The sequence below is a fragment of the Haliotis asinina genome, chromosome 2 (genome assembly GCF_037392515.1).
Source record: "Haliotis asinina isolate JCU_RB_2024 chromosome 2, JCU_Hal_asi_v2, whole genome shotgun sequence".
NCBI lineage: Eukaryota > Metazoa > Mollusca > Gastropoda > Lepetellida > Haliotidae > Haliotis > Haliotis asinina.
The window spans coordinates 93,147,673-93,175,449 of NC_090281.1; the positions used below are offsets into that span (position 1 = coordinate 93,147,673).

The window sequence follows — 27,777 nt, forward strand, 5'->3', positions numbered from 1 at the left end:
TAGATGTAATGTTTAATATTAGATTGAGGTAATCCTTCAGGATGGTGAAGATAAATGTAAGCAGTTTGAAATGTTTTACAATTTTTCTTTTAGGGATTTTTGCTTCCTTTGTTTAGACTGGTGATATTAAAGTCAGGGGAATAGTGCTTAGGAAGTGTCATTTATGTGGGGTGTTAAACCAGGAACTACCTCTCCCTCCCTTCCTCTCTCCCATACTCATAGGTGATAAAATGTTTGTGTGTACTCATGCTTTTTGTGTGTTTGAATCTGTCTACGCTATGCATCCCTAACTGTAACTTCAGTGCTGCAGAGTGAGTGAGTACGGTTTTACACAACTGTTATCAGTATCACAGAAGCATCACTTTGGGGGACACCAGAAATGTGCTTCTACATTGTGTCCATGTGGGGAATTGAACCAGGGTCTTGCATGACAAGCAGATACTTTAACCATCATGCTACCCCACTGGCCCCCAATGCAGTGCAGGTTTTGGAAACTAGTGTCGCCATCTTGTGACAAAGATTGGAGCAGGGCTAGATGCCATGTCGATATCGTCTACTCCCCATTATTGAATTACGGTCATGGGTGGAGGTAGGATATTACGTGTGCACTAGACAAAGACTGTTGAATTAATTCATCATCATGAATTGTCCTAATCATGGGTATTATGGTTTACTTTGAGCAAAGAACCTGGGTCACATAGGCTGAGTGATTGGGTGGAGTTTGAAATCCCTCAAGACTTAAAGTTGTTGATGGTTTATCTTGTCAATGAGGTTTAAATTAACGAAAGTGTTTTGTAATCAAGAACGCTTCTGCATTTGACTGTCCGAATCAGATTGCACCCTGTGAATTTTCAACCAATCCACCAAAGGCCACTTTGTCAGTCGATTTCTTGTCTGCGTAATGTTTTCATTAGTGTTTGGGGATCTTCCGTGTACAATGTGTCATTATAATCGTGTTTTGGGGAGTATGCAATGTATCAGATGGTCATTCTGTCAGATTGCAGTGATAAAAGCAATTCCTATGAAGATCAATTCAATGACAACGAAAATTACTTAAAGTCTCATGGGGAAATAAATTCTGGTGATCTGTGGTGGTATTTGGCCCAATGAGAGGTAGAACTTCACACCATTTTCTCCGAAAGATGGGCCCAAATCTCAGACGGTATAAGTCATGTCCTGATCAACTCAATCTCAGTACATTGAGGGAAGGAAGCACTGCCATGATGGTGTCCTCAAGCCAACACTTCCTGGAGCTGTCGCAGACCATCACTGCAGATTCTCCAATGAAATATCACACTCAGTATAACCACACTGTGGTCATATCTGTGGTCAGATAAAATGGTGAAAATTGACTATTTTTTCACATTTCACATTCAAGAGGACGCCCTGTCTGTGTCTCATCTAATTGCTTGAGTGAGTGAGTTTAGTTTTACGCCACACTCAGCAATATTCCAGCCATATGGCGGCGGTCTGTAAATAATCGAGTCTGGACCAGACAATCCAGTGATCAACACATGAGCATCAATCTGCACAATTGCGAACCGATGACGTGTTAACCAAGTCAGCGAGACTGACCACCCGATCCTGTTAGTCACCTCTTACGACAAGCACAGTTGCCTTTTATGGCAAGCATGGGTTAATGAAGGACTATTCTACCCCAGGACCTTCACGGGTCTCTAATTGCTTGAGGAATTATTATGAGAGTCTTAAGTTATTCAGCATTTGACTTTAGGATCACTTCCTTTGAAAAAGATTGTTTCACATATTTCTCTGTTTTTGATTTGCCTTGTATGTTACTTAGTGGTGAATCAGTAAATGCCCCTGTTATTGGACATGCAGAATATATTCATGATGATTGAAAATGTGTCTACTGTCTGTATTTCTTTCTGACTACAGTTGTATTTGTAACATTGTTGAATTTTATTTTAGAATGCTACCATTTCCCACAGTGTTGTTGCTCAAAGGTGCAGGTGTCATGTTTTTTTATGTGATCTGTTGTAGAAAGGATTCCAGTACTGAATTACCTGATATCACGACAAGGGGTGTAATGTGGTTACGATACCCAAGTTGGATGGCTTTGTCACCATTCTCGGACTGTTCACTCTGTTATTGTTGCAGCAAAATGCTGATTTTCAAGGAACATGCTTTAACTGAAATCTTGAATGTTATGGATACCTGACTTCCCTCCAAGTGGTGACTGCCTCCAGCCACATGTTGCATGCTTTAATCATGTTCTCATGCTTCTGTTGTCAATATCTCCACCTTTCAATCAGCTGATTGAGATTGATAGGTGTCTAACTGGGCTGTATGTTTAATTACCTGTCAGTCAATTATTAACAACCACTATCACAGTGTCTTCTTCTCCTCATTTCACACTTTTTTGTAGCCCTTCTTGCCTACTTGAAGTTGCACCTGTGTTCAATTTGCTTTGCTTGATTGAATCAGTAGATAATTGCTTTTAATCAATTTTTGTATGTTGTCAGTGAAACACATTGCTTCTCAAACTTGAATTATTTACATGTACATGTTTTAAGGTGTTGAATGGGTCTATTTTAAGCTTGCTTTTATTCTGTCTTACTCAAGCATCTCTCATGCCAATGTATCTGACTGTTCCTGTGAATGTGGCTGCATTGGTTCTATCATTTGAAATTTGTTATCTTATGTCAGAATTAAATATTCATTAATCTTTCTACAAATGACAATACATCCTGATTTTCACAGCTAAAAGCAAAGTGTCATTAGAATTTCTGACCTGTTGGTCATGTTTTGGTACCAATGCAACAGCAACCAGTGGAGCATTGAGGCCTTGCAGGGGATACTTTAATGTACCAAAAATCTGTTAAACCATTATCAAAGTTGAAAAAAATTGACTTGAACCAGACAACAGTTGATGGCATTTTCAGCCATCACAGCTGGCAATTAACTTCAAAATGACCTCAGCACATGTAAGTCGAGTATGGACAATCTATTATTTACAACATAACTAAATATAAGGTACCCCCTGTAGACCCTCTGTGATGATGTGTATAAAGGGCTCAACCCTTTTTCTCGATGTATATAAATTCTGTCATTACAGCGTAGCATAAACATGCTTTTACTGCTTCATGTTGTTTAAGTGGTCAGTGCTAAATGAACATGTTTATTTCATTCAAAGTTTACATCTTGGATGTCTTTCATCCCACATATTAAATTGTGTTTAATTGCTGATTTGTAAAGAAATGTTGTGCATCTAGCTAGTGATGTTTTCATTTGCACCTAGGTTTAACGCCTAATGAGCATGCAGTTTCCCCGCTCGGAGGCAACCCAGTCGGACATGCTCGCGCCTATAGTTACATGAGTGGGTCTGATGATGAAATTGAGCATGCCCCACCCTCCACTCTCCCGTTGGGCAGTGTGTACCATCCTGGCCTCAGGCCTGGCACAGTTGTTTATGCCCAGCCACCCGAGGATATTAATATGCCCAATCAATACCGACATAGATTGCACATGTCTGAATCAGATGAAGATAACCGACTACCAATGCGGCAAAATAGTCGGACAGGTAACTTTTGAATTCTGATCTTCACATTTCATCTTCATCCTCATCATAGATCTCATCCATTTGTGAAAAAATGTGATCTGTAGCAAACTGAAATCTTTGTATCCAGAATTATCTTCAAAATTGCTTTCTTGCATGTTGTTTCGAAGATTGTCTGTCATTCTCTTGTGGTTATCTCCCCTTTTACTACCAACACTGAGATGTAATTATTGATATCTCCCCTTTTGAAAACTTATCTACCCTTTTGACAGATTCAGATAACATACTACCTGTTACAGAGCTAAGTTTTGAGTCCTCAGTGAAGGATTAGTTTTATGCTGGGCTTATCTTATTGTGCTTTCTATTCAGTCTGATTTAGGTCATCAGTCATCACGTTCTTTCTGTTCAGATGAAAGTGTACTTGATCATGACGTGAATTTAATATAGTCTCACAAGTGTGTCTTTCGGTGTCAATAACATTCTCTGATTGCCGTTTGTGATACTATATGGTTCTTCTGCCATGGTAAAGTGTTGTTGTGTGACTGTGTTGTCATGGAGATATTGCTTTCCATATTGTTGCATGCTTTAGATATCACTGTTTATTGGATGTTTATTTCAGGCTTGCTTCCAGCTGCAGCAGCAGATTGTGCTTTTGATCTCATGATTGTTATTGTCATTCATTGATGTGATGATTTTATACCAATATTAATGCAGTATGTCATTGTGATGTTAAAATGAATATATCATGAAATGTTTTTAGGTCACAAGAATTGTTAATTTTGCTTTAGTCCAAATGGTAACTCAACTAATTTGTATATTTAACTATTCATTTAATCTTTCAGATAAGAGTGATTTTCAGTAGGAAAACATTTGGTTATTTTACAAACTTGGGTAGTCATAAACGATGAGTTAATCATGTGGGACACCTACCCCAAACTAGGAGTTAGTGAGTGAGTTTGAACAATATTCCTGTTAATATTAGCTTGATGTGGTAGGAAAGGTTGACGTCCTTTAGGAGTTTCCTGAAAGCTATGAGTGTACGTCTGGTGGAGACAGACCTGGAAACATTACTGGTTAAACCAAGAATCAAACCCCAAAGTTTCTGGTGTGCTGCTCTGAAACACCATGAAACACCCAGGGCAACCACCACCATCTGTAATATGATAGGATGAAAGATTTATCTTTTATTCTTTTATCTGATGGAGGCTGGCCATTGTTGGGTAGCTGTTCCTGTTTCAGTCAAGGTGACAGTTGTCTGAGATGCAGTTGTTAAACCTCTCTGGCATGTCAGTACCCAGGTTTGTGGGATAAAATCCCTGATTTACCATGACTGGATTTGTCATAGTCATACCTGTGTTATCACCTTTTTGGTAGACATTTACATCATCACTTCACACTGCATCCTGCAAGATGATCTTCTGCGACTCAAATACTTTGGAGGGCAGCATTGAACCTCACTCACTCACTCACACATACTCAAATTCAAGAGACTAATGGAAAGCCTGTCATTGTAAACTAATGTGTACAATAAACATTTTAGCCTGAATGTTTCTGGCTAAAGTTCTTAGACAACACTTATGTGTTAATGTGAACTCTGTGATTATTGTAAGTACGTAGACCGGTAAATTCTGACATTGCAGAACATTCATCATTGTTTGACTGTCAGCTGTGCAAGTGCTGTCTAATGTATTATTGAAAACTTATCATTTTGAATGATTCTTCCACCAACATAACAATCAGGATGTGTTATTGATTTATTGATTAATTTGATTCAAACTTGTTTCTTTATCTATAGATGATAAAAATGTAATTACATAAATTTTCAAACTATTCATCAGATAGATTTGCTATTTCCTATGGGTAAACATGCATTTAGGTATTCTGTAAACGCTAATAATTGACTCATACTTTATTTGATGATTTGTCATTTCCCATTCAGTGAGATGTTATCGGTAGAGAACGATCAGTTCGAGAAAGGAAGTAACAGAAGCGTGTTTTGCGCAATCACTGACTCGTACATACGGCTAATCCCAATAGACAAGATATTGTGGGCTGGGAATCGCTGATCACTCAGGCTCAACGTGTGATAACTCATGCTTGATCCTCAAGTCAACATACACCACCATTTCTAGTTACCCGAGATCTTGGTATTAGAGAGTAATAACACCTATCTGTTTAAGTCATACGTTTAGCCAGTAGTACAAAGCTTTAGCCGAAACAGCATGTAGTCAGTAAAGTCGGCAAAACATGGCAGAATCGTACTAATTGGCATCTATATGCTCATTCTGCCTTCCCTCTAGCTCGGCAGTAAACCCCACTCTGTTTTCTTGCCATTCAAGAATGTTCAATTTCACAGACACGTCTGCTTTGAAGTTTTCTCTGGCTTTTTTGGAAGGCTAAAACATGGTGATGATCGGATCCTGATCTCATTGCGCTGGAGCAGATCTTGTGATAGGTTTTTGCTTTTTCCAGTTGCTGGAAGAATGTAGGAAAACAGAAAACATCCTTCAGCCTTTTAGCCCCAGTATCCTTGTTGTTTCTGGGTATTTTTGTTAAGGGCTTCCCTTTCCATCCAACACTCACTGTTCCACTATCACCTTCTCGACCAGAGGGTAATTGTTCAGTGAAACGTTAAATTGAATTTACAAGGTAAATAACATTATGTCTGTATTTATAGAGTCAAGTCTTCATTTGCTTTCTGCTCTCTTGACCCGGCATTATGACTGATGGAGGAAATTTGATTACATGTCTGTTATCTTTGAGCACAATTTCTTTACGAAAAGGATGACTGTTGCTCTCTACAATTTCACGCCTATCGTTGTGTACCTGTTAAAGAGTATTGCATGTTTCTGTTCATTGTACAAGACATGTCTGATCAAGTAGGGACCATTTTAGTTGAAGCTGCTGCTCTTGAAAGGCACATTTGTATCGGGTATGAAGGAGGTATGGTTTGTGTTTGTTCAGAGGTGAGACACTTCAATTTCTGCTGGAAATAGAGAGCAAAATGTCTGCTTATGGTAGCTAAGTGGTTAAGGTGTTGATTTGTTTGGTCAGATTCCCAGGTTTGAATCCATATTTAGAGATACTTGGTCTTAATTCTGAAATCATGAAACACAAGGTTTCTGTATGGATGCTAAGATTGGGTAATAGTTGAAGTGATCTGAATATTCAGATGGTTTGAAATTAATCTCTCTGGATGAAAAATCAGACATGACAACTGCACTGGAAGCACCCATCAGAGATTCAAATACCCAGGGTTTGAAACTATTCTTTCAGTTTTTTCATGTTTTTCTAGGTATTTTCATGCTACTAGAGAATATTTTACAGGGCTGCTCTTTTTAGTTTACCTTAGCTGAACACTATTGAAGGGTGTTTTTAAATTTGGAACCTAGATTTAATATGAGTCAGAGGTTTCTCTTTCAATGTGCCTCTGATGTAGAAAGTTCATTCCAACACATAGTCGGCCTGGGAGTAGCAGGTGACAGTGCAAAAATGTAATGAGAAAGTGCGCAATGGGTCCGGGTGATCTTGTGTATCTTGTGTTACAGCCTTACATGTGTAGTGGAACAGCCTTGCAGCTGTTAACAGTTTTCACATCATACAATTACTACACCATTCATGACCTGAAAATAGTTCCACAAGGATTCATTTCAACTAATGCAACACTATTGCCAAGCTTGAAATTACACCTTAAGAATATATTTTTTCAATTTGTCTAATTTTTAAATCTGTAGGGTGATGCATCACAAAATCATAGTTTATCTCTCTTAATTATCCATTAAAGATGTGAATCAATGAAAAATACATGTAGCTTACTCATCTGTCTAGATTTATCATTGATAAATGTAGTTTAATATCTTTTTCATCAGTTTAGTTCAGAATATAAAGTATTCTTTTCACTCCCAACATGTAATTCCATGAAAGCGATAGGAGATAGATTCATTTAGATTTTAGGAAGAGATCTCTCTTGTCTCTTATCCCACTGCCGCCTACGTTGTAGCTACTGAAACATGCAACATGGATTAACTACTGGGGAACTGCCTTGACCCTCACAACAAAATGATGGGTTTCACATCACAAAACATGCAGAACCTTTTTGAAAACAGATGGTTTAAGGAATCAGTTCATCAGAGAGAGCAGAACCTTTTTGAAAACAGATGATTTTAAGGAATCAGTTCATCAGAGAGAAAATGCAATTCTGGAGGCTATGAGTACCCAGTTGCCCAATCTCAGTGAAACAGTTTATGGCCTGTGCCTTATGTGGAGATCTAAGATGACAATAACATCACTAAGTCACACATGTGTGTGGTTTCAAAGTAACAGGTGTTTGATGTGGTGTTGGTATGGAACCTATTAGGCACTGGTTGAGGTTGTTGCAGTTGAGCTTGAGAGAAGTGATTGGTCTTCCTGTGAACATTCAGAGCCCTTGTGACAGTTTCATCCCTGACAGAGTTTCGTTTTGACATTGCTACTGGTAATTTAGAGTGGAAAGTTATGTCAGCTGTTAAGGAGGTGGAAATGTTTTTCAAATCCGTTTGATCGGATGCTTTGAATTATCATTACAACAATTTTTATGAAATAAAATTTCATGTGGAAGATTGGAATAATGTTTTTCACAAAATTGTATGTGATTTTTGGTGAAAAGGAAATAAGAACTTTCATTAAATTAAATAATGGGACATTATTTAGTGCTATGCCTTGTAATGGGTCACTGAAAAGCTTTCCATAAACTCAATGTTCTATGCTTAAATGTCTACAGCATAACATATTTGAATTGGCAGGTATTGCTTTCCACATGTGTTGGGTCAATACATGTGTACCTTTGTCATGTGTACTCAGCTTTGCTCTCTGCATCAACTCTGCCATAGGTGGCCCACCCATCATAAGTGCCACAATCCACCCTGCAGAATTGAGTTGCCTTGGCTTGACAGAAACCTCAGATTGTTTGTTCCAGGCTCAATGTTTTTGATATTTTTCTTGGTTTGTCACTTGTGTTTTTTCACCATGGTTGGACACCCCTTGCATTACCTTTAATGTCCCTCCCCTTAAAGCTGATACACTTGAATACAGTTTCAAAACGGCATTAAACACAGCTCACTCACTTGCTCAATATCTTCCAGAATGGCAGTGTAAACGTATGTCTTCCTGAGAGACATGATGGAAGAAAATAAAAAGGAATCAGACTCAGTCTGGAACGATTGTGCAAGTTGAGAGTGCCCCAGTTCTTGGAGTGAAGCATTGTTCAGGGCTCCATTTCGATTTCATTTTTAAATTTTGTAGAGAAATTTTTAAATAAAGATAAGGTTAGTGTTGGTTTGGGTCTAGACATACATGTGCACTTCAGACATAGCCGGTGCTCGTTGACAGGCTCAGTTCGTAATGCTTTCCTGCGCTTTCTTTCCAGGACCTGTCAGAGTTGCTTATTTATATACATTATTTTCGCGTTGCTCAAGAGCCGTCATGTTGCAGAGGCCGTCTCTTACTCTAGCCAACATAAAGTCTAAATGGTCTCAATTTCAAAAACAACATTTCCTTTGTAGCAAGTTGCTTTGTCTCAGAGAATTACTTGTTACCATGGCAAGGTCAAGGACTTAACAGAGAGAAAGAGTGACCTGCTGCTGTCGTGCTCATTGTGCCCAACAAGGCCAAACTGAAATGAGAACATCAAGTGCGGTAATAGTTTATATGATTGATCAATGGTGACACTCATGAAATTAGAATGCTTTAGTATCCATCATGTGTAATAATATAGAAATATGGGAATAATTCATATTTGCTTTTTATCTATTCACAATATATGACATTTAATTCACTGAACATGCTTAATTGTACTTAATATCACAATAACATAATGAGACATGTGTAATGGCTTTCAAAATAAGTGTTTTCAGTCCCCAAAGAATGGAAGTTTATGTTCTTTTATTCTACTGTTTGTGCAAAACCTCAAATATCTACTGACCAGCAAATGGAGGCAAGGAGAAATTGATGACTGGTTACAATAAGACTCACGTCAGACATTTAAAGTGTGAACCCCATTTGTTAGTTCTGTGATATGGCTGGAATATTGCTAATAATGAGATACAACAGATCATTTATTGTACATGAGTACCCTAAACAGAGTAGATCTTATTTGATATACCCCTTGACAAGCCTGTGATAGCTGTGAAGTCAAGGGGTAACTGATAACTGCTGAAACCTATGTTTCATTTTGATATGTGAAACCCATTTATGAACTCAGTTCTGTGATATGGCGATAATATTGGCTATAATGATAAATAAGATAGTGTATTGTACAAATCCACCCTGAACAAATGGATACTATCAATACAATCCTTATGCTTCTGTAATACAGGGCTGCAAAATTTGAATAGCTGTGTTGTGACCCAACAAGTATTTCCCCCACGAAGACAATGATAGTACCACTGGCCTGTCAGCATTCTACAATTAGATTTGACCCTGTGTCTGATAGAGACCAGCATGGCATCTCCTTCAATCGCCTGTCACCAAGTCATGGTCAAATCAGATTTGGTCAGCCTGGATCAAGCCATGATCATAATCAATTGGTGCAAAATTTGAATCAATGAAAAAGGAATTATTATTTAAACTTGTTTGGTCTAAAATTTCAGGTTTGAGGCCTTTCCTCGACAGGCCCTTCTTCAGCCTGTACTACCATTACTGAACCTTCTTGGCGTTATGGCATTGATTTCTCCCAGCTAAACTGATTTTTGATGTTTCATGGATTTAAGATGCAGTCAAACTTGTGATAACTGGGCAGAATTTTAGCCTGGATAGAGGCACAATGTCGAGGATGAATTGTGTGCCTTAGCTGTGCTGGATTGACAGAGATTCTGTCGTTAGGAATGCTTTATATTTCACTGATGGGGTTTAAGGGAAAAGGCAGATTTTAAGAATGCTTATTCAAAACTGCCCCCAGTATGTAGAGCCAGGATGCTACAATTTGCGGAGATCGCTATTGATTGTGCTGATCATAACAGTCCAGCTTCCGTGTAGCACTCAGTTAGGACGTAATTGCTATCCTGATAAATAATGGTCTTGAACTGGTTATGGCGATCCATCTTGTAGTTTGGCAGCTTTATACTCCTATCGGCCAGGGTGTAGTATCCATGAGGTTTCAGAGACACCAAGTCGCCTTTTTCGTGCCTGTAGAAAATTTTAAGTCTGCAGGCGACTTGGGATCCTCCTTCTTTTTCTCATTGACAGGAAATTGGGGTCGTGCAAGTAATCTTAGTCCCATGGTATAATATAGACGTAATTACACTGTTACCTTGACAACATGCTATCATTTGCTGGAGCCAGCTTGTGATATCAAAAAACACCCAAACTGCATCCATGATGAAACATTTCCCAACAACAACTGGTCCTTCCATGTGACAGTGCCACTCTTAATGACTTGGCTTGTTATGATTGGTTGATGTTAATATTTGTTTCACTGTATGTAGATTTTATATCTGTGAATGTCTGAAAATCTCCTATATCTTAAATGTCTCTTTCAAAGTAGTTCCCTGAATTATGTCTCATAAGCTGAATTATTCACTGTTTGAATAAATCCTGTCAAATAGATATATCTTAAAAATTTAGCGATTATTCATTTTAAAGTATCATTGATTTATTTAAACCTTCAATCCTTATTTCTGGTGATAAAGAATATACTGCATCTGTTTTCTGTGCCGATTGGTTTTGAGATTTCTAGGTGTAAAAACTGACAAAATGATTTGTGATAAGCAAAGATAAATTTAGTCACTGTGTCTCACTAACCACATATCCTTTGAAGTTTGTATATGTATTGGGTTTTCTTTTTTCTTTGTTGTGTGGGAAAATGTGTTTCATGTACCCTTTGAATATTGAATAAAAATAATTATCACAAACAAGCCTGTAACTCTCAGATACTCTTCACTCAGCACATAGTCAATATGCTGTTTTCATCAAGAATAATTAACTCGTCATCCACTGTGTTTTTAATCTTACATTATTTATTCATTTTCCTCCATGAGATTAGAGAAAATGGGAAACCACATGAGAAATATGTGGTTTTGGTGTCTTAGTCAATTGAGCCAGGTTCCCCCCCCCACCCTCCGCTTGGAATAAGAAGTCATCAAACCCAAATCTCCATCACACTGAAGAATGCTTGATATTCGCGAGAGCTTACCCAGAAAGCCTGTTATTTTCTTGAGTAGGTTGGTCTAAACCAAGAGGAAATATCTGTTATTTTGGGAAATGTTTTATATTCTGTCTAACGTTAATGAGCCAGATCCATGACAGGTACCACTTTGTGTAGACTCTTATGTTGTTGCAGTTCTTGAAGCTCACCTGGACTATGTGCTGCTAGAAAAATAGACTCAGCTTAGTATCAGTTCTTTCTTTTTTTCAAGCTGCAGTTGAAAGCTGGTGATAATCTAATTCTTTTGAAGCCCGATGAGAGCTTTAAGTTCCTTCTGTCATGTCAAACATACAAAAAACTATGAAGCCATTGATATAGATTCAGTCCCTTCTGTTCTTCAGTCCAGCATGCTGTCATTTGTAAACATCCAAGACAAGCATCACTCTGCCCACATCCTGCTGACACTTCTAGAATACCAAAGTCTTATTAAACTGACTCACTCACTCATTCCTTTCGTTGTTCAATTCCTGCACTCATTAAACTGTGCTGACTTACATTACAGTCCTATCATTCATATCAGGGGAAATTCTGCTCTCATCAATTCATAGGTAACTAACTAAGTCTACATCTATGCACATGCCAGTAATTGTTTAGGTTTTTAAGATTAAGAAAGAAGAATTCATTAAACCCACAGTCAGTCATTTTATGATCTCTATGTCTGTCTTTGATCCTTCTAGGACGAAATGATCTATAAGGTGAAGTCAAATATGTTTCCTGTGGAGTTCCATTTTGTATCAGTTTTTAATTGATAACAGAGCTGTCCTCTTCATGCAGGTAGAGAAATTAGATCAATAATTGTAAATGAGGCCACTTTCTTCTGTGTTTATCGTTTGAAAAGACAACTGCTTGAGAAGACGGCATCAAAAGCCACAATGGAATTGATAAGGCTGTTACACAGAGTAGTCTTATGCGACAGCAATAATTATCATTATTGACAACTTTATTTTGTTTTAGAGCGATTTAGGTGATAGCTTTCTATCAAATGGATTGATATGGTGTTATAGATTTTTTCTGGCTATAGATTGCCTGCTAACACATTATATGCGCACTGTAAGAAGGCCTGGCCAGAGCAAGGCCATATTGCTGAATGTCCTCTGCTGGCATGATCTTCACTCATCAATCCACTGACAATGTCAGCTTTGTTACATCGTGAAGCTTTCATGTCTACCCAAAATACTGATTGGGGAGATAGAAACTTTTAAAATCTTTTGAATTGTAAATGAGATGAAGCAGTAGAGATATTGCACAGAATCGGTCAGTGCCAAAGCAGACTAAGGAATTATAGAGTGGTTTCACTTATCCGTGGCAGGATTTGGTGATCATGTTTTCACAACTCAAATTTCCCCTGATTATGATGCTAAATCTATAGTTCTGGCTCTGAATAAGATGGTGTGGTATCATGTAGAACTATCTCATGCTGAAGTGCTACATGTATGTGTACAGTTTTTTCCGTTGACCATGGAGGGATCCTGAGATTGAGGGCATTAGGTTGTCCCTGGTTATGAAGCTCATTCACCTGTACATGTGGGTTTCAGATACACAGGTACAATCTACCTCAGGTATGGTGACCTCCATCATCAACTCATTGTGATGTTTATGTTTTAAACATTTTGGGAACATCTGATCCAGGTGTACCCATGAAGATTCTGGTTAGAATTGATCTCCAGTAACCTATGCTTGTCATAAAAGGTAATTATGGGGTGGTCAGACTCGTTGTTGTGGTCTACACAAGTAATGTCCATTGTATCCCAGTTTTCTATATTGATGCTTGATCATTGGTTGTCTGGTCCAGACTCAATAAATTTACAGACTGCAGCCATATGCGGCAACAGAATTGCTGAGTATGGTGTAAAATATATATTCACCCTCTCACTCATCCACGTGTCCTATGACCCGTGAAGGTCCCGGGGTAGAATAGGCCTTCAGCAACCCCTGCTTGCCATAAAAGGCGACTCAGCTTGTCGTAAGAGGCGACTAATGGGATCGGGTGGTCAGGCTCACTGACTTGGTTGACACATGTCATCGGTTCCCAATTGCGCAGATCGATGCTCATGTTGTTGATCACTGGATTGTCTGGTCCAGACTCGATTATTTACAGACCGCCGCCATATGGCTGTAATATTGCTGAGTGCGGCGTAAAACTAAATTCACTCACTCACTCCACGTGTCCTATAAGTAAGACTAGGCCCTTGTAGGCATTAGAACAACTGCTTTTTTAGAATATCAAATAAGAATGAATTTGAAATTTTCTTACTTGAAACTACCTTTATTAAAAGCATTCCAAGTTAAATTGATCATTTTGTTATTAGGAGACATGAATATCCAAACATTCTGATGGACTGAAATCATAAGCCCATTTACAAAAAAAAAAGAAACAATAAAAACAATTCCAAACTAACTGCTTCTTCTCACCCAGTTGTCTCTTCTGTGTCATATCAACTCTACTGTATCAATGCTTGAAATTTTAATCACAGCTGAAATCATTTTGAGTACAATTATATTGATTTTTGCTTCAGCGATTAAAAAAAAATATTTAGAAGATAAGTTTTTCAGTTTGTTGAACATTTGGGACAGATGAACTGAAATATGTATCATGAGTTCAGTATCTTAACACTTTACATGGAAGCAATGAATTCAATAAGTGCTATTGATATTTGTCTATGCAACACTAAGTGAGTTCCGAAAATTCTTTTAATATTTTTTTATGAATAACATGATGAATTTGGCATACCACAGGGGGAGAGCATCTACTTCTGTATGTACATATCGGCATCCTGGGCTTGATTTGGAAGGCAGTGTAGCGGTAATAGAAGATGGCATCTGTAGTAGAGGGAGTTCCCCATGGAGCAGGGAGCAAGATGGTTGTTGGTGAACTCTCTACCATAGCTAGATTTAATGCAAGGAAGGAATTTCAGAATCTGGAAATGTCTTCCCAGGGGGCTTCCTGCCATGCTCTAATGATATTTGGTTGATTTCTGTATATCATTTAAATTGATGAGGCTAGGGAAACAGGGTGAATATGTCAATTTGATGGGAATTCCTTTGTTGTTTCTTCTGTGTGCGGTATGTAACGTTGGGCGGATTCAGCGACATTAACAACGCTCCATCTTGAAATTTGCTTAATGACTTTCTCAACAGTGCTGCAAGTTATTGATCTGATGTAACACCCTGTGGTAGCACTTTGTGATATATGTGTGTTGGGCCAGCCATCACAAATCTCCTGAGATGACCACTGGCCAATTCCTTGACCAAGGTGCAAAGATATCTTGACACCTCATATTATGAGCTGCTAGGAGCTTATGATTGTTGGCAAGGGTCATCAAGATGTGCGCTGCAGATGAAGTTGATTGATTGTACATTTCGAAGGAAAAAATAAATGTGATGAGTTGATGACAGCTTGAAATCTCTCACAAGTAATCAAATTTCGGTCTGCAAAACGTGGGTCACTGCTTGACTAAGTGACCATATTTCCCCTGCCTTCTGTCAATTTAACCTGTGTTCCGATGCCAAGCTGTCCGCAATTACACAAACTCCAGTGCCTCGTCTATTTCACCGAGTTTCACGCCTATTTCACCATTGGCTTCAGTCCCTTCTCCGTGTGTATTCGTCTGGACAACTTTGATGAATATTTTCCCATCAGCACTGGAAATCTGCCCATTTCCTGTGCTAATTTATCATGAATAATTCTCTCACATTGAAATAAACTAAAAAATCGTTAATTGTGATGATTTCCAATATGAGCTGACATTACCAAGTTTGAGTCTCCTATCAATTCTAAGAAGCCACAGCATTTATACTTTAGGCTTGAACGCTTCCAGCACAATGGGCACCTGAGTACCAATAGGAATGTTTTGCAATCAGGTGTGCTCAAGGACCTTGAACTGGAGGCTATATGATACTTCAGGATAAAACACCTATTTGAAAATGTTTAAACTTATCCTCCACATTTCAATTTGCAGCTCCTGTTTACTTCTGTTTACTTTCAGAGAATACAAGTCAGCAGATCTGTGATTGTGTGATTTGAAGGACTTGCTGGTCAGATGATCATGTATGAAAAATTGACTTGAAACACATTGTGTCGGTTACACTAACAATGGATTGAGAAGTGTTGAATTTACCCATATAGGGAGTAGTATCACATCATTGATGTTCCCATTATTACGTAATGGATTAAACAAAGACTCCTTGCACTGAACTGTCTCCATGTCACAAAGCAATATTAGAGCAAAGCTGATCCTATTTGTACTTTAACATAGACAGTAATTGTGGTGTTAGATTGTTTCGTGCAATTAAGCCCTGGAAATATGCTATCTCTGACATGAAAGTTCATTTATGACAGATGGTTTTAACTATTTATGGTTACTAATGGCTGAAGTGGACAACTATTTTTTCTGTAATTTGTTTCTCAAAGTTAGTTGTGAACAATTATGATACATAGATTTACATTACCCTGAAGAAACACTTGGCTCTCTGTTGTCAGCTGAATTAGGTTCTTGCTTGGAGATCATATGTTTCACTGCAGCAGTGTATGTCAAAATTTTTCAGTGAATGAAGAAATTCAAGCCAAACATCTTAATCATGTTTGCCATGGAATATAATTGGGTAAAATGATACGAAAGATCTGAGTATCCCACAAAAAGAGTTATCCCCCTTAGGTTTTTTATGACAACACATCATAAGTAAAATTATCATTAATATCTAGTTCTTTGATTTTGAATCCATCTTAAAAATGCATTTGGTATATATTTTTTCTTTAGCCCCATTCTGGTATATCCTGCAGGAGTTTGAGGGTTGAATGTGTTGATTTCAGGAGATGATTGATAAGCTTAAGAAAACATTAAAATTCATGCTTTCAAATTTGATGGATTTTCTTAGCTGAGTTTAGCTTGGGAAATGTTTTTGAAAAATATTTCTTCATTAAATTTGTTTAATGGGCTCTTTTTCTTTAAAAAAAGCCTAGCAACCTTAATTAAACCTTTCCACTTTTACCTTTGGTGAAATGTGGTGAGTTAGTTTAGTTTTGGAGTTAGTTTCACTAGAGGCAATATTGTTGCAGTGGGTATATGATGATGAATATTATGATTTATGAGTCATGGGTTTGAATAATTCTCATTGTTTTATTGTGAGAGGATTAATTTAGGGGTAAAGTGTATGCAGTCCTTCATGTCATGTTCCCATCATCACCGTGCTGAAAGAGAGTTGTCAAAAAAGTTGTGAAATCAATTACAAAATGAGTCCTCAGAGAAAATATCCACTTGCAATTTTGACGGATATTGTTCATATTTTATGTATCAAACTGGAAGAGAATGGTGTCATGCCTGCGTGGGGGTCATGTCACCCGTGAACAAAATGGACGACTTGCCTCCCCGTTTCTCATTGTCTGCGATGACTCATGCAGAGTGAAGGCACGCATGAAATTTGCTCATCAAATCAAACACTTGAAAGATTTTGAAACATTACATGATGGACACAGGTGGTAGCGGGAGATGGAGAGTCGGTTAGCCGCTGGGTAATCTGTCCATCAGCCGTGTTGCCATCGGTGACGATGACTTTAGTACCTCCTGGTCATTCATTGCTTGTCTATTGCAGATGCGCTTCTGTAAAGCTCTTGTGATTGATTACTTAGGACACTTCAGAATAGTGTTCTTGATAATTATTTCAACCATATCTGTGTTTCCTAAATTTAATCAACAAATATTGATAATGCCGCTTACCTTTATTTGTGTGATAATTATTTGTAATGTTGTAAAAAATCTGAAAAGAAAATAATTCTTGGACACACCATACATCTGTTGCATAGCCACTCTTAATCTGCACAGATTTCAACTCAAGGTCTCCTTTCTATCAATATAAACTGTCCATTAGTATCTGTACTGCATTGGTGCTGTTATTGTTTTCACCAAACATTCATAAATATGCCTTACCTTTTTATTTGTCTTTATCTTTATCATGTAAGTTGTCACAAATGGGGAATGTTATCTGCAAAAACGTTGTTCTGTTAGTTTGGATGAGTGGAATATCTCTGCGTGTTATTCTCATTGATGATGCACTTAACCTTAGCGTGCAATAAGCCATTTTCACATTTCTGACATTAAAAAATCATTTAAAGAAAACATTACAGTACCTTCCTACTCAGAACACAAAGAGAAAGAAGCCTGCACCAACACCCAACCGGCTTTACACGTCTCTGTTCTGGTTTTGTATTGGGATACAAGACCATGCTAATGATCATTATTGCCCACTTCACAGAGAAATGAAAACCATCCAGGCTTACCTTTCTGAGAACCATCGTGTGTTTATAGACCATTCTCTCGCCTAACTTCCAGAAAGGCTTTCCCGAACATATGGTATCCCATGATGCACCTTGCAGGTGTTAATGTTAACATGTAACTTCTACCGACTTCAAAGTCTCGGAAGGCATGTATCAAGCACCTCACCTGAATGTCAGAATTGTAATCTCTCTCTCCATGTAATTCTCTCATAGGTGATGTGGCACTGTAACATTTGTCCTGCACTGGTGTATGTTACACCTTAATTGCCATCAGCAAGAGAAACATTAGAAAGCCCCTTTGGCTCATTTGAATGAATGAATGAATGAATGAATGATGTAGTTATATCTTGTGTGTCATCTTGGTACGTTTTTGAAGACAATCTACCAATTAGCCTTGGTACAGCCTGGTCTGCTATTTGGTCTCACATCAGCACTTGTGTCAGATGGATGACTCAGCCCAGAGTTAAGCTTTTCATATTCATTGACAAAGAAGAAATTTTTAATAAACCTAATCAAACTTAGACAGAGGTCAGTGGGAAAGGAGCTATAACAATGCTGATTATTTGATAGAAGAATGGAAGAACTGAGGTTTATTTACTGACAATTTTTTAGGATTAAGGATGGATAAATACATGGCCTAATGAACAGTTCAAATGCACAGAAATAACTCTGGTGATACGATGATTCCAGAGGAGTACCAAAGCAATAAACAAAGATATTTGTGTTTATTTTTCCAGTTACTGATATGAAGATGCTGATGGAAGTCCGGTGATGGCTTGTTCTTTATTTACTTAACAACAGCATCTCGGTGTTAGATGTCTCACTTTCACATGTTCTGTTGCAGGTTCCGTACCCCTACCTCCCCCAACACTACCCCCACCACCACCACCACCCATCGAAGACATTCCACAACGCAGTCCTGGACTGCCTCGTCAGAAATCCTTTGGCCCCTCACAGAGGGGAAACTACTCTGATATAGACACCTGCTGTCGGCGCCAACAGTTCTCCGACGGAGAGGGAGACCCTGACCTTCCATATATGGTCCAAAATACACCTGGTGGTGTATTTGCACCTGGTATGTATATATGGGTGTTGAGTTTTAAGTTTTCATGGGATTGGTGATGCTGATTGTACATATGGAAATGTTTGTATTTTCTGAAGACTCCTTGCTGGAGCTAATGTAATTGTGGTATTTGTACTTCAATATATTCTTTGTGATAAGACATCCGTACCAAAAAATGAATTTGGAGGTAAGTTGGCACCATCCAGACGTCAACATGATCTTTTTGCTAACTTGATGCCATTCATGATGCAAACTTGTCTGCGTGACATGTTGGCGCTGTTGGTAATTCCACATGTCAAAATGATCTTAGTGCTAAGTTGGTGCTGTAACTCAATATGTTCTTAGTGTGATGTTGGTGTCAGTCATGCCTGTCAGTAACTCAAATTGTCTTAGTGCTAAGTTGGACCTGCCATTACCTCAAATGTGCCAAGTTGGTCCTGTCATTACCTCAAATGATCTTAGTGCTAAATAGGTGCTGTCAGTACCTCAAATGTGCCAAGTTGGACCTGCCATTACCTCAAATGATCTTAGTGCTAAATAGGTGCTGTCAGTACCTCAAATGTGCCAAGTTGGTCCTGTCATTACCTCAAGTGTTCTTAGTGCGAAGTTGATGGTATCTGTACTTTAAGTGATATAACTGATGCTTTTGGACACCTCAATGGTGAGAGCACTGACATAGTCCTGAGATGAATATGAGTTATGAAGACCTGTTTATTGTCATTCTTTTCTGGATCAGTTAAATTTTGGAGTTAACTATTTTTACTGTGGGCAGAAAAACTGGAACACCACAGAGAATGTTTCCAGTCATTAGTGTCTAACTCAGAAAAGAACAGACAAGCAAGTGTCTTGATCTGAGCTACTTTGAATGGACTTTCAGTAATTGATTTTTGTCTCACTTGTAAACTGTGTAGAAAACAACTTTGTTTTCCATTATAATCCCCAAACAGATTGTTAAAAAATGAACCAAAAAAATCACCCTTACTGCAATAATAAATTTACTCACAGTCCATTTTGTAGGAACACTTTCTGCTGCCTGTATATACCCTCTGAAGTTCCTGATTAGAAACTTCTGCAGCAAACAGAGGCGACTAAGGCCACTGGATAAACTCACAAACTTCACACATTTCAACATTTCCAGTTAGTTACCTAATATGGTTATAATATCTAACCTGGGAGGTGAAAATTGTTCTACCAGTTTTGTAGCCTTGTTCCAAGTTCATAAGATGAACATTGTGTGCTGATTTCATCCTAAAGCTACTGCCTTAGAAATTTGTTCAAGTTTATAAAGGCTGTTCCATGGCCTGTTAATTGTGAGATTTGGGGCTTATCCAGTATATTCAAGATATGTTCTCAAGATCTCAATAATACTGAGAGGGTGAATTAGTATCAAGGAGTGAAAATATATGGAAACCTGACCATGGTAATGATAGCGTTGAAATGGACAAACATTAAAATCTCTCATTCAGGAGAAATATGCTTGCTGGTAGGAACTAAACATGGATGTTGATAACAAGGTTGTGGAAAAGTCACTGGGTTAATCATAACTTAAGCGTTCTCTTTGAAGCAGTTCACATCTGAAGATAATAACTTTGTGACAAAGAAATATCATTAAGAGGTTAATGACGTGTTGTGATGTTTGTCAGTTTCATTCAGATATGAGATTGCCATTGTACATTCCACTGAAGTTCTCGGACACAAATCTCCACTTCTCTCAAGTGCATTACACTTTTCTGAAATTAAATTCTCCACTTGGCCAAATTTGAAGAGTTAGTCCATTATTTGGAGAAAAAGCACAGTTGGAAGTGCAAAATGAATTTGGCCTTTATTGCTGCAAAACTGAGAATTCTCATTTTGAACACCGTCAGTGTACATGTAGTTTTACAAATGATGGTTAAGAAAGGGAAATAACCATATTTGATCAAGGTAGAGAAAAACATCGGTTCCGATCCTAAGCATTTCATAAAGTATTCTGACAAAACCTTCATTCTGATCTTGTGAAGTATCAGATAGTGTTAAGTGCAGAAAATAATGTTTTTCATATGGGAACCATTGGTTTCAATTACAAAGTTAAATTGATTGTCCAAGGGAATAAATAACTATACTTCAAGAATCATAATACCAAGTGTGAATACGTTTTAGTAGAACTTTCATTGTGGAAATCCGAGTGCTGTGAAATCCTGCAAACCATAAATCATTCAGTAGACAAAAAAACACATTTGACTGATGAGGCTGGCAATGTTTCTTTAAAACTTCTTGGAAATTAATGTTTTCTGGATGTTCTACAATCAAAACTCAATTTAGAATCAAATCTAAAAAGCTGTTGGTGCCAATATTATGAGGTATTACTCCCTTGCTTGGTAATAAATGTCGATTACAGGACCTCTAGTATTGATCAGCGTCGATTTCACCATGAAATATTTGTTGTCGTTGATATTAATATTCCTTGTACGTTTTCACTCTTGCAGCGTATTTGGATGCAAGTGAGTACCTCGTCCTTTATAGCTTGTTGCTGTTTGATGTCCCAAAATCACATCATGCACTTTTTTCTGTGGTCGGAGTTAATTTCCTGATATTGACATGTTCTGTCATGATCTCACTCACTGTCAAAACCTTTCATGTTTTTTCAAACAACCACGAGTATTGAATATTGTAATAATTTGTTTTAGAAGTTTGGAAGATTTACAGATAGATATTGAATTTAAGAGTTTTATCACCAACATTTTTTAGAGATACATCTTTGGATTGTGAAAGATATTAATTTTGTGTTTTTCTTCAAAAATGAAGTGTTTCATGATCTCACTGTAACAGCCATTTTGATTGTATAAAAAGTCAGATTATCTGCTGGAGACTATATGCGATTAATGTTTGAAGATTTCTTTGCAAGGATATTCTGCTTTGCTCCTAAAGTGGAGAATTATGATAAGCTACAGGTGCAAAGTTGTTTTATACAGTTGTCATTGACCTTCTCTTGCTGCAGAGGGCCCTAAGGCTTCACTAGTGGTAGCGCCCAAGATGATTGTAGCTCACTGATGTAATGTAGACTTGCTAGAGATAAGACTACTGTGGTGACAAGGATCTCTGTTACTCTCTAGTGTGTAGCACATTGTTCATATCTTCCCTCTCTGGCTGCATTGTGGTTATGCACATGGTCCCTCACTCCCTCACTCACTCAACAGCCGTGAGAATGACTTGCAGATGGGAATATTGTTCTGGTTTTGTTTCATCCGTGGATTTTCTTTTCTTTTCTTCAACCACCTTTCAGTGTTCTTGTCTTGCCTGTCACACAACAGCCTGTCACAGTTCCCTCTGCAGAGTTACATACACTAGCTGTTCAAGGATTCAGTGGTTATGGGTTTGAATCCAAGAATGGTTATGCTTGTGATTCCAGGTTTGGACTTATATCCCACATAACACTGAAAATAATCAATCAATCAATCAATCACTGACTAAAGGCTTCAGGTCCGGTTTAATCATTGTGCCAAGGTCATTAAGTACACTGACAGTTTGATATTCTGAACAAAACTTCTTCAAAAGTTCTGATTATTTATCAACTGCCCCAGCTCACTCACTCACTCACTCATTCACCATCACACTTTTGAAGACATCATAGTTAATCTGTTGTTTCAAAAAGAATTGGTAATATTCTATTTTATACAATTTTATTTTATCAGAGAAGCATGAAGTTGTGACCTTGGAGATCAGTGATTCCCCATCCTGTCTGAACTGTTCGTTATGTCTATCCAGCTCCCTGATCACATTCTTGATTAAGTAGAAAAAAGGTGTGACTACAAGTAGAAATATAATTATGTGGCATTAAGGAATGTACTTTTTCTACATTACTGTTGTAGTTTTTGTATGGAATCAATGTTTTAAATCCGTGTCGAATTACAGGATCTGCTTGTGAGATCTAATTTTTCATTCAATTTAAACCGAAGTTAAGTTACATTCCCTTCCTCAATTTAATTTAGAAGGTTTCTCCAACTTTCTCATTGTGTCTGTATTTACGGGTTAAAAGTCAATCATGTCACCATGATAGAAAAGTCATTAAACTCAGTGCCTACTGAGTATTCAATAAATCACCTGGGAGGGGTTTATAATGCTCAGTGATAGCTAAGTTTTATTTCCAATCAATTCTGATTTGGAAAATCAATAAGCAAAGCTGAGAATTGCAAGTTAAAAATTCCAAGCAATCTGTATTGGAGATCAGGCATGGAATGTAGGTTTCTTTACATTTCACACCAGAGGAAATCAACATATTTTTTTACATTTTTTTTTTCAGTCATTAGTATTAAGAATGGCTTGATTGGCAATATACACCTGATCTGTTCCAACTGGTTTGAGAAATTTCCAACTGTAATTGAAAATTGTGAATGAGCACCAAGTTTCTTGCAAACTACCTTTTTATGCCATGCAATCATTGGTGCCCAGTTCGTATTGTAATAATGGCACCGAATCAATTCCTTTGTTTCCCAGAATACCCCAAGCATTATCACTGACCCTCCAAAGATTTCCCCCTCACCACTGTTCTCCATTATGTACATGCTTTTTCTTGACACTGATACCCCCTTTGAGGCTTCAGAAATTCTCAGGAATAATAGTTTGAGAAAGCTGGTTCCAAACTTATCCATGTCTCATCCTATTGACCTCTAGTGAGATTCCAAATATGCACAAAAGACATGCTTCGGCTGTTGTCTGGCCCAATGGTGTGTCTGCCGTTTGTAACATAAGATTAAAGTATTCCATCTTGTAGTCCAAAATAACCACAGCAGTGCACAGTTTGTGCTTTTGAAGACTGGTCTGTATATTATGAAGACATGGTCTTTGCTGGCATTTCAGTCTTGTTGAATTGTGACTGGCGTCTAGGTGTTGGGGCCAGCTACATTGTATGACTGTCGGAGTGGAGATAATTGCGAAATAACGACGAAAAACTTGAGACCTTTTCTTTATTGCAAAACTGTAAGGCTGCTGCGGTTGTGATGTGGATGACTCGGAGAATGTCTCCACTAGCACCAACTTCTACTGCCATCTGTTGGCTCTCTCAAGATTTTAGTACTATGAAAGTATTCAGCATAGTTTTGTTGGCCTTTTTAGGTTTTATCTCACATCTTACAAAAATCAGCAATGCTTTCAGGAAATAGTGTTACTTTGTCCTTAACCTTTGGCCTTGGTAGCCAGAACCATGTAGTAGCCATGTGGTTTGGTGTTTGATTGTCAAGCTTCAGACCTTGGTTCAGTTCTTTACATAGTAACTGCAGAAAATCATGCTTGGTGTTCTGCACAGCAACGTTTCTGTCATATGGTGTAAAGCATGCTGATTTGACTGAACCCATGGAGATCCAGCTTTATCCTTGTCTTCAGCAGCTAATACTTGTCCTAAGAGGTAACTATCATGATTGAATGTCAGGTTGACTGACATGGTTGACACATAATTCATCACAGTTACTTTGATATATGCTTATGCTGTTGATCACTGGATTTTCCGGCCCAGATTCTATTATATACAGGCAGTCACCAAGTAGTTTGAATATTGATGAGTGTTTTGTTAAGCATCAACTGAACAGCATTATAATCTGATATTGAAAATAGGAATTATATTTTTATTACAGTCATCAGTAGTACGGAACTCTTTATACAGGGATAGTACGATGTATAGCTGTTTAAATAATTATGTGAAGGATTAGGTGGTCAGTTGTGTAAAGTGAAAACAAAAAAAATATCCTAATCAGAAGTAGAATAGTATACTTGAAAATGATAATTCGGGGAAAAAAGACTGAAAAAAGACTTCCAATGCACAAATTGTCTAGTGCATAAGTCTAGTTATGTAGATGTTTACCATTGATACAGTTGATCTGTAAACAGCCAATACCTAGCTATCTCAACTCTCCTTACACACCCGAGGAACCATACAGGAAGATTGCTATAAGTGGCATGATTGTTTTCTGTCTTCGTCCAATGCCAGGTCATGAATACTGCTGTAGGAATAGGCTGAAATTGAGGTTTAATCCTGATGAAATATTTCAGCGATATCTCTATCCAGAAATATGACCAATTTTCTGTTTGTTGGTAGTGATGGTGAGATTTATGGCACATTAACGTGTCCAATTAGAGGAAAAGAAACGAGTTTGTTTGCTTGTTGACACGTAATTCCTATTCTGCTCTGGCAGCGAGAGATAGATTTTTTGATAAAACACCAGTTACTACTGCAAATTGAAACTAACGGCATGATGTACACTATGTATCTCGGATTTATCAAAGGATTGTTGGAATTGTAACTAGCGCCATCTCTCCCCACCAGGTGACCTTGACTATTGATTTACAATTTGTTTAAAGATAGAATGGAAATGGACTCGACAAATAGTTTGCAATGACCTTAATCTACTGCTGAGGAGGTTCTTTGAATTATTAGTGCAAAGAAAATAAGTAATTTTTTTGCGTTTAAAATCCTGACCGTCAATGAGTTGAAAGTTTAGGATTGGCAGGAGTTCATTGGTGGACTTCTATTCTATTTGTGTTTCTGTATGCTCCTGAAGGCAATAAGAGTTGTGGTGGACTGGTGCTCATGTGTCATGCACAAGATCGGTTGTCACTGGTTTGAGGGATACCCGTACCATTCTGTTAACACCTTGTCTGCTTGTTAATTGTTGTGATTCTGGAACACATGTTAATGATCTGGTCAGACTACTTCGATGGACACTGCTTTTGATTGGGACCTTAGGATCATGGAAATGGTTTTGGTGTTTTTTTTCATTCTTTACTAGTAGAAGGGTGTTCAAACTTTCACACTTTATTTGCTTGGTTTGGTTCTGTCGATGCAGCCATATTAAAACTTTGTAGTGCTATGTTTCTGCTATGGAACAATGATAATTCTGAAATGACCTTTGTCATTATCTCATATTAAAGTTGGGACAGAAAGTTGACATTTCATTACATTTTCTTGGTTCACAAAAAGACAATTATAATGTTACATTTGGGATTAACTTTCCAAGTAAAGTACAAGTTCTAGATTGCCTTTGCGTACCACACTTGCAGCAGCAAATATTTGGCGTTAAGATGAATATGGAAGAAGGTTTGTTACAAGTGTCTCCCACCTGATACCTACATGCATGGATATGATGCAGACAAACCAAGAAACATTCTGATATAAACCCTTAGTCATAGGATTCTGGTATATTCAAAGGGGACAACTCTACAAAACAGAATTCCAAAACCTAAGATCACTCAGCACCTGTACCTCAAGTGTTTTTGAATGGTTTCTGCACGTTTCTGCACTGTTTGTAAATTTTGTGAAGGACAATAAATGTAGAATGAGTGTGTTGTATAAGAACATTACTGTGTGAGGGATTCATGACTATTTACAGGAACCAATAAACAGTTGATAATGGAAGAAGGCTACTGCTGTGTTTCTGCTAGGCCCTGTCTATGAAGGTTGTTAGAAGATAAGATGGCGCCTGGTTTGGTTGTCACTGATAATGATAGCTATGACACCCAAATTACCCTGTGTCAGAATGGCTCATCTTGGCAATATGCTCAGAAAGATGACATATGGACAATTTAGAGGATTTAGATGTTAGAGAAGAAACTTTAGACTTGGCATGTGATGCATGTGACCAAGTATCATTTACAGGGTCATGCGTGTCATTCATGCCCTAACAGTAGTGTCTGGTAGGTCATGCCAGATGTAGCAGTCACTTACTACATATACCCTTCTGCATGTTTCTTATACCTTGTGTGATAGTAAAAAATAATTGGTTATTGCCGGCATAATCTAGCCATAGTGATAAGTGTCTTGTGTGAACCACAGACATTGTCTGTGTGGTTTGTGGTATGGCTTAATGTTGGGTTGTTAAATATGTTATATACTTGGAACTTGCAGACAGGTGTTATTTTTTTATTATTATTATAAGTGTTCTTGTATAGCTCACAAATCAAACTGCAAGGCAATTTCTCTAGGCGCTAGGTATTTTTCCCTCGATCACCGGATGTCAATCTCAACAGCACATCATATTTCAATCTCAGCTCCCTGGGGAGTATACAACTCTTGCTGCCACTAGGCGCACCAAGTTTATTGTGGCTCTCTCATCCTAACGAGGTACCCAATTGACAGCTGGGTGGACTGGGACACATAGTCACAGCACTTTGTCCAGGTTTACTGCACGTTGCTGTACCTGCAACTAGGTGTATGCACGTGTTCATGTGGCCACCATCTGGTCATATACCAACGGATTCGTGGGTTCTTTTAAGTGCACAGGGTTGTGTACTGTACAGTAGGGTTTGTGACAACACTGAAAGAGTCTGCACACAAAGTTGACTCCAAGGTTTTTTACACCCGGTCACAGGTGGGCTCGATCCCGAAACCGAAACCTCGCTGGATCACTAGCCTGGCACCTTAGCCAGCTCGCCCACCATTTCATGGACTTTCTTCATACAGAAAGGCATGACATGGACAGGAAACCTTCATAGTTGAATTGTTCACTTCAGGGAAACCCAAATTTGCTAAAGTATTTAAATTTACTCTTTGTTAAAATCATGATGTCTGTATATGTGAACGATAACAAGTTGCCATAATTATTAATTGTCTTTTATTGCTTATAATAAGGATTGAGATACAATACGTCCATGGACATATTGTTCAGTACAGACTGTGACCATGGCTATTTGAGACCTGACTTTCTCAATTGTTGTGAAAAGATGCTTGCCTCAGTGTCATGTCTTAGCTATTTCTATAATCATAATATTTATGTAGTATC

At 38.0% G+C, this 27,777-nt stretch overlaps 1 protein-coding gene across 10 annotated transcripts in view; it reads left to right on the forward strand.

Moving 5' to 3' along the window:
• The window catches only part of LOC137274609 (teneurin-m-like), a 303,728-nt gene that overhangs the window by 199,776 nt on the left and 76,175 nt on the right, over positions 1-27,777 (forward strand). For 7 of the 10 annotated variants that reach the window (XM_067807889.1, XM_067807897.1, XM_067807898.1 and 4 more), the window contains 3 exons: positions 3,256-3,541; positions 18,812-19,042; positions 21,496-21,510. In XM_067807889.1, coding sequence (XP_067663990.1) covers positions 3,256-3,541; positions 18,812-19,042; positions 21,496-21,510 — 532 coding nt within the window. The remainder of the gene's footprint in view (positions 1-3,255; positions 3,542-18,811; positions 19,043-21,495; positions 21,511-27,777) is intronic. The other 3 variants (XM_067807895.1, XM_067807896.1, XM_067807900.1) reach the window with 3 other exon arrangements.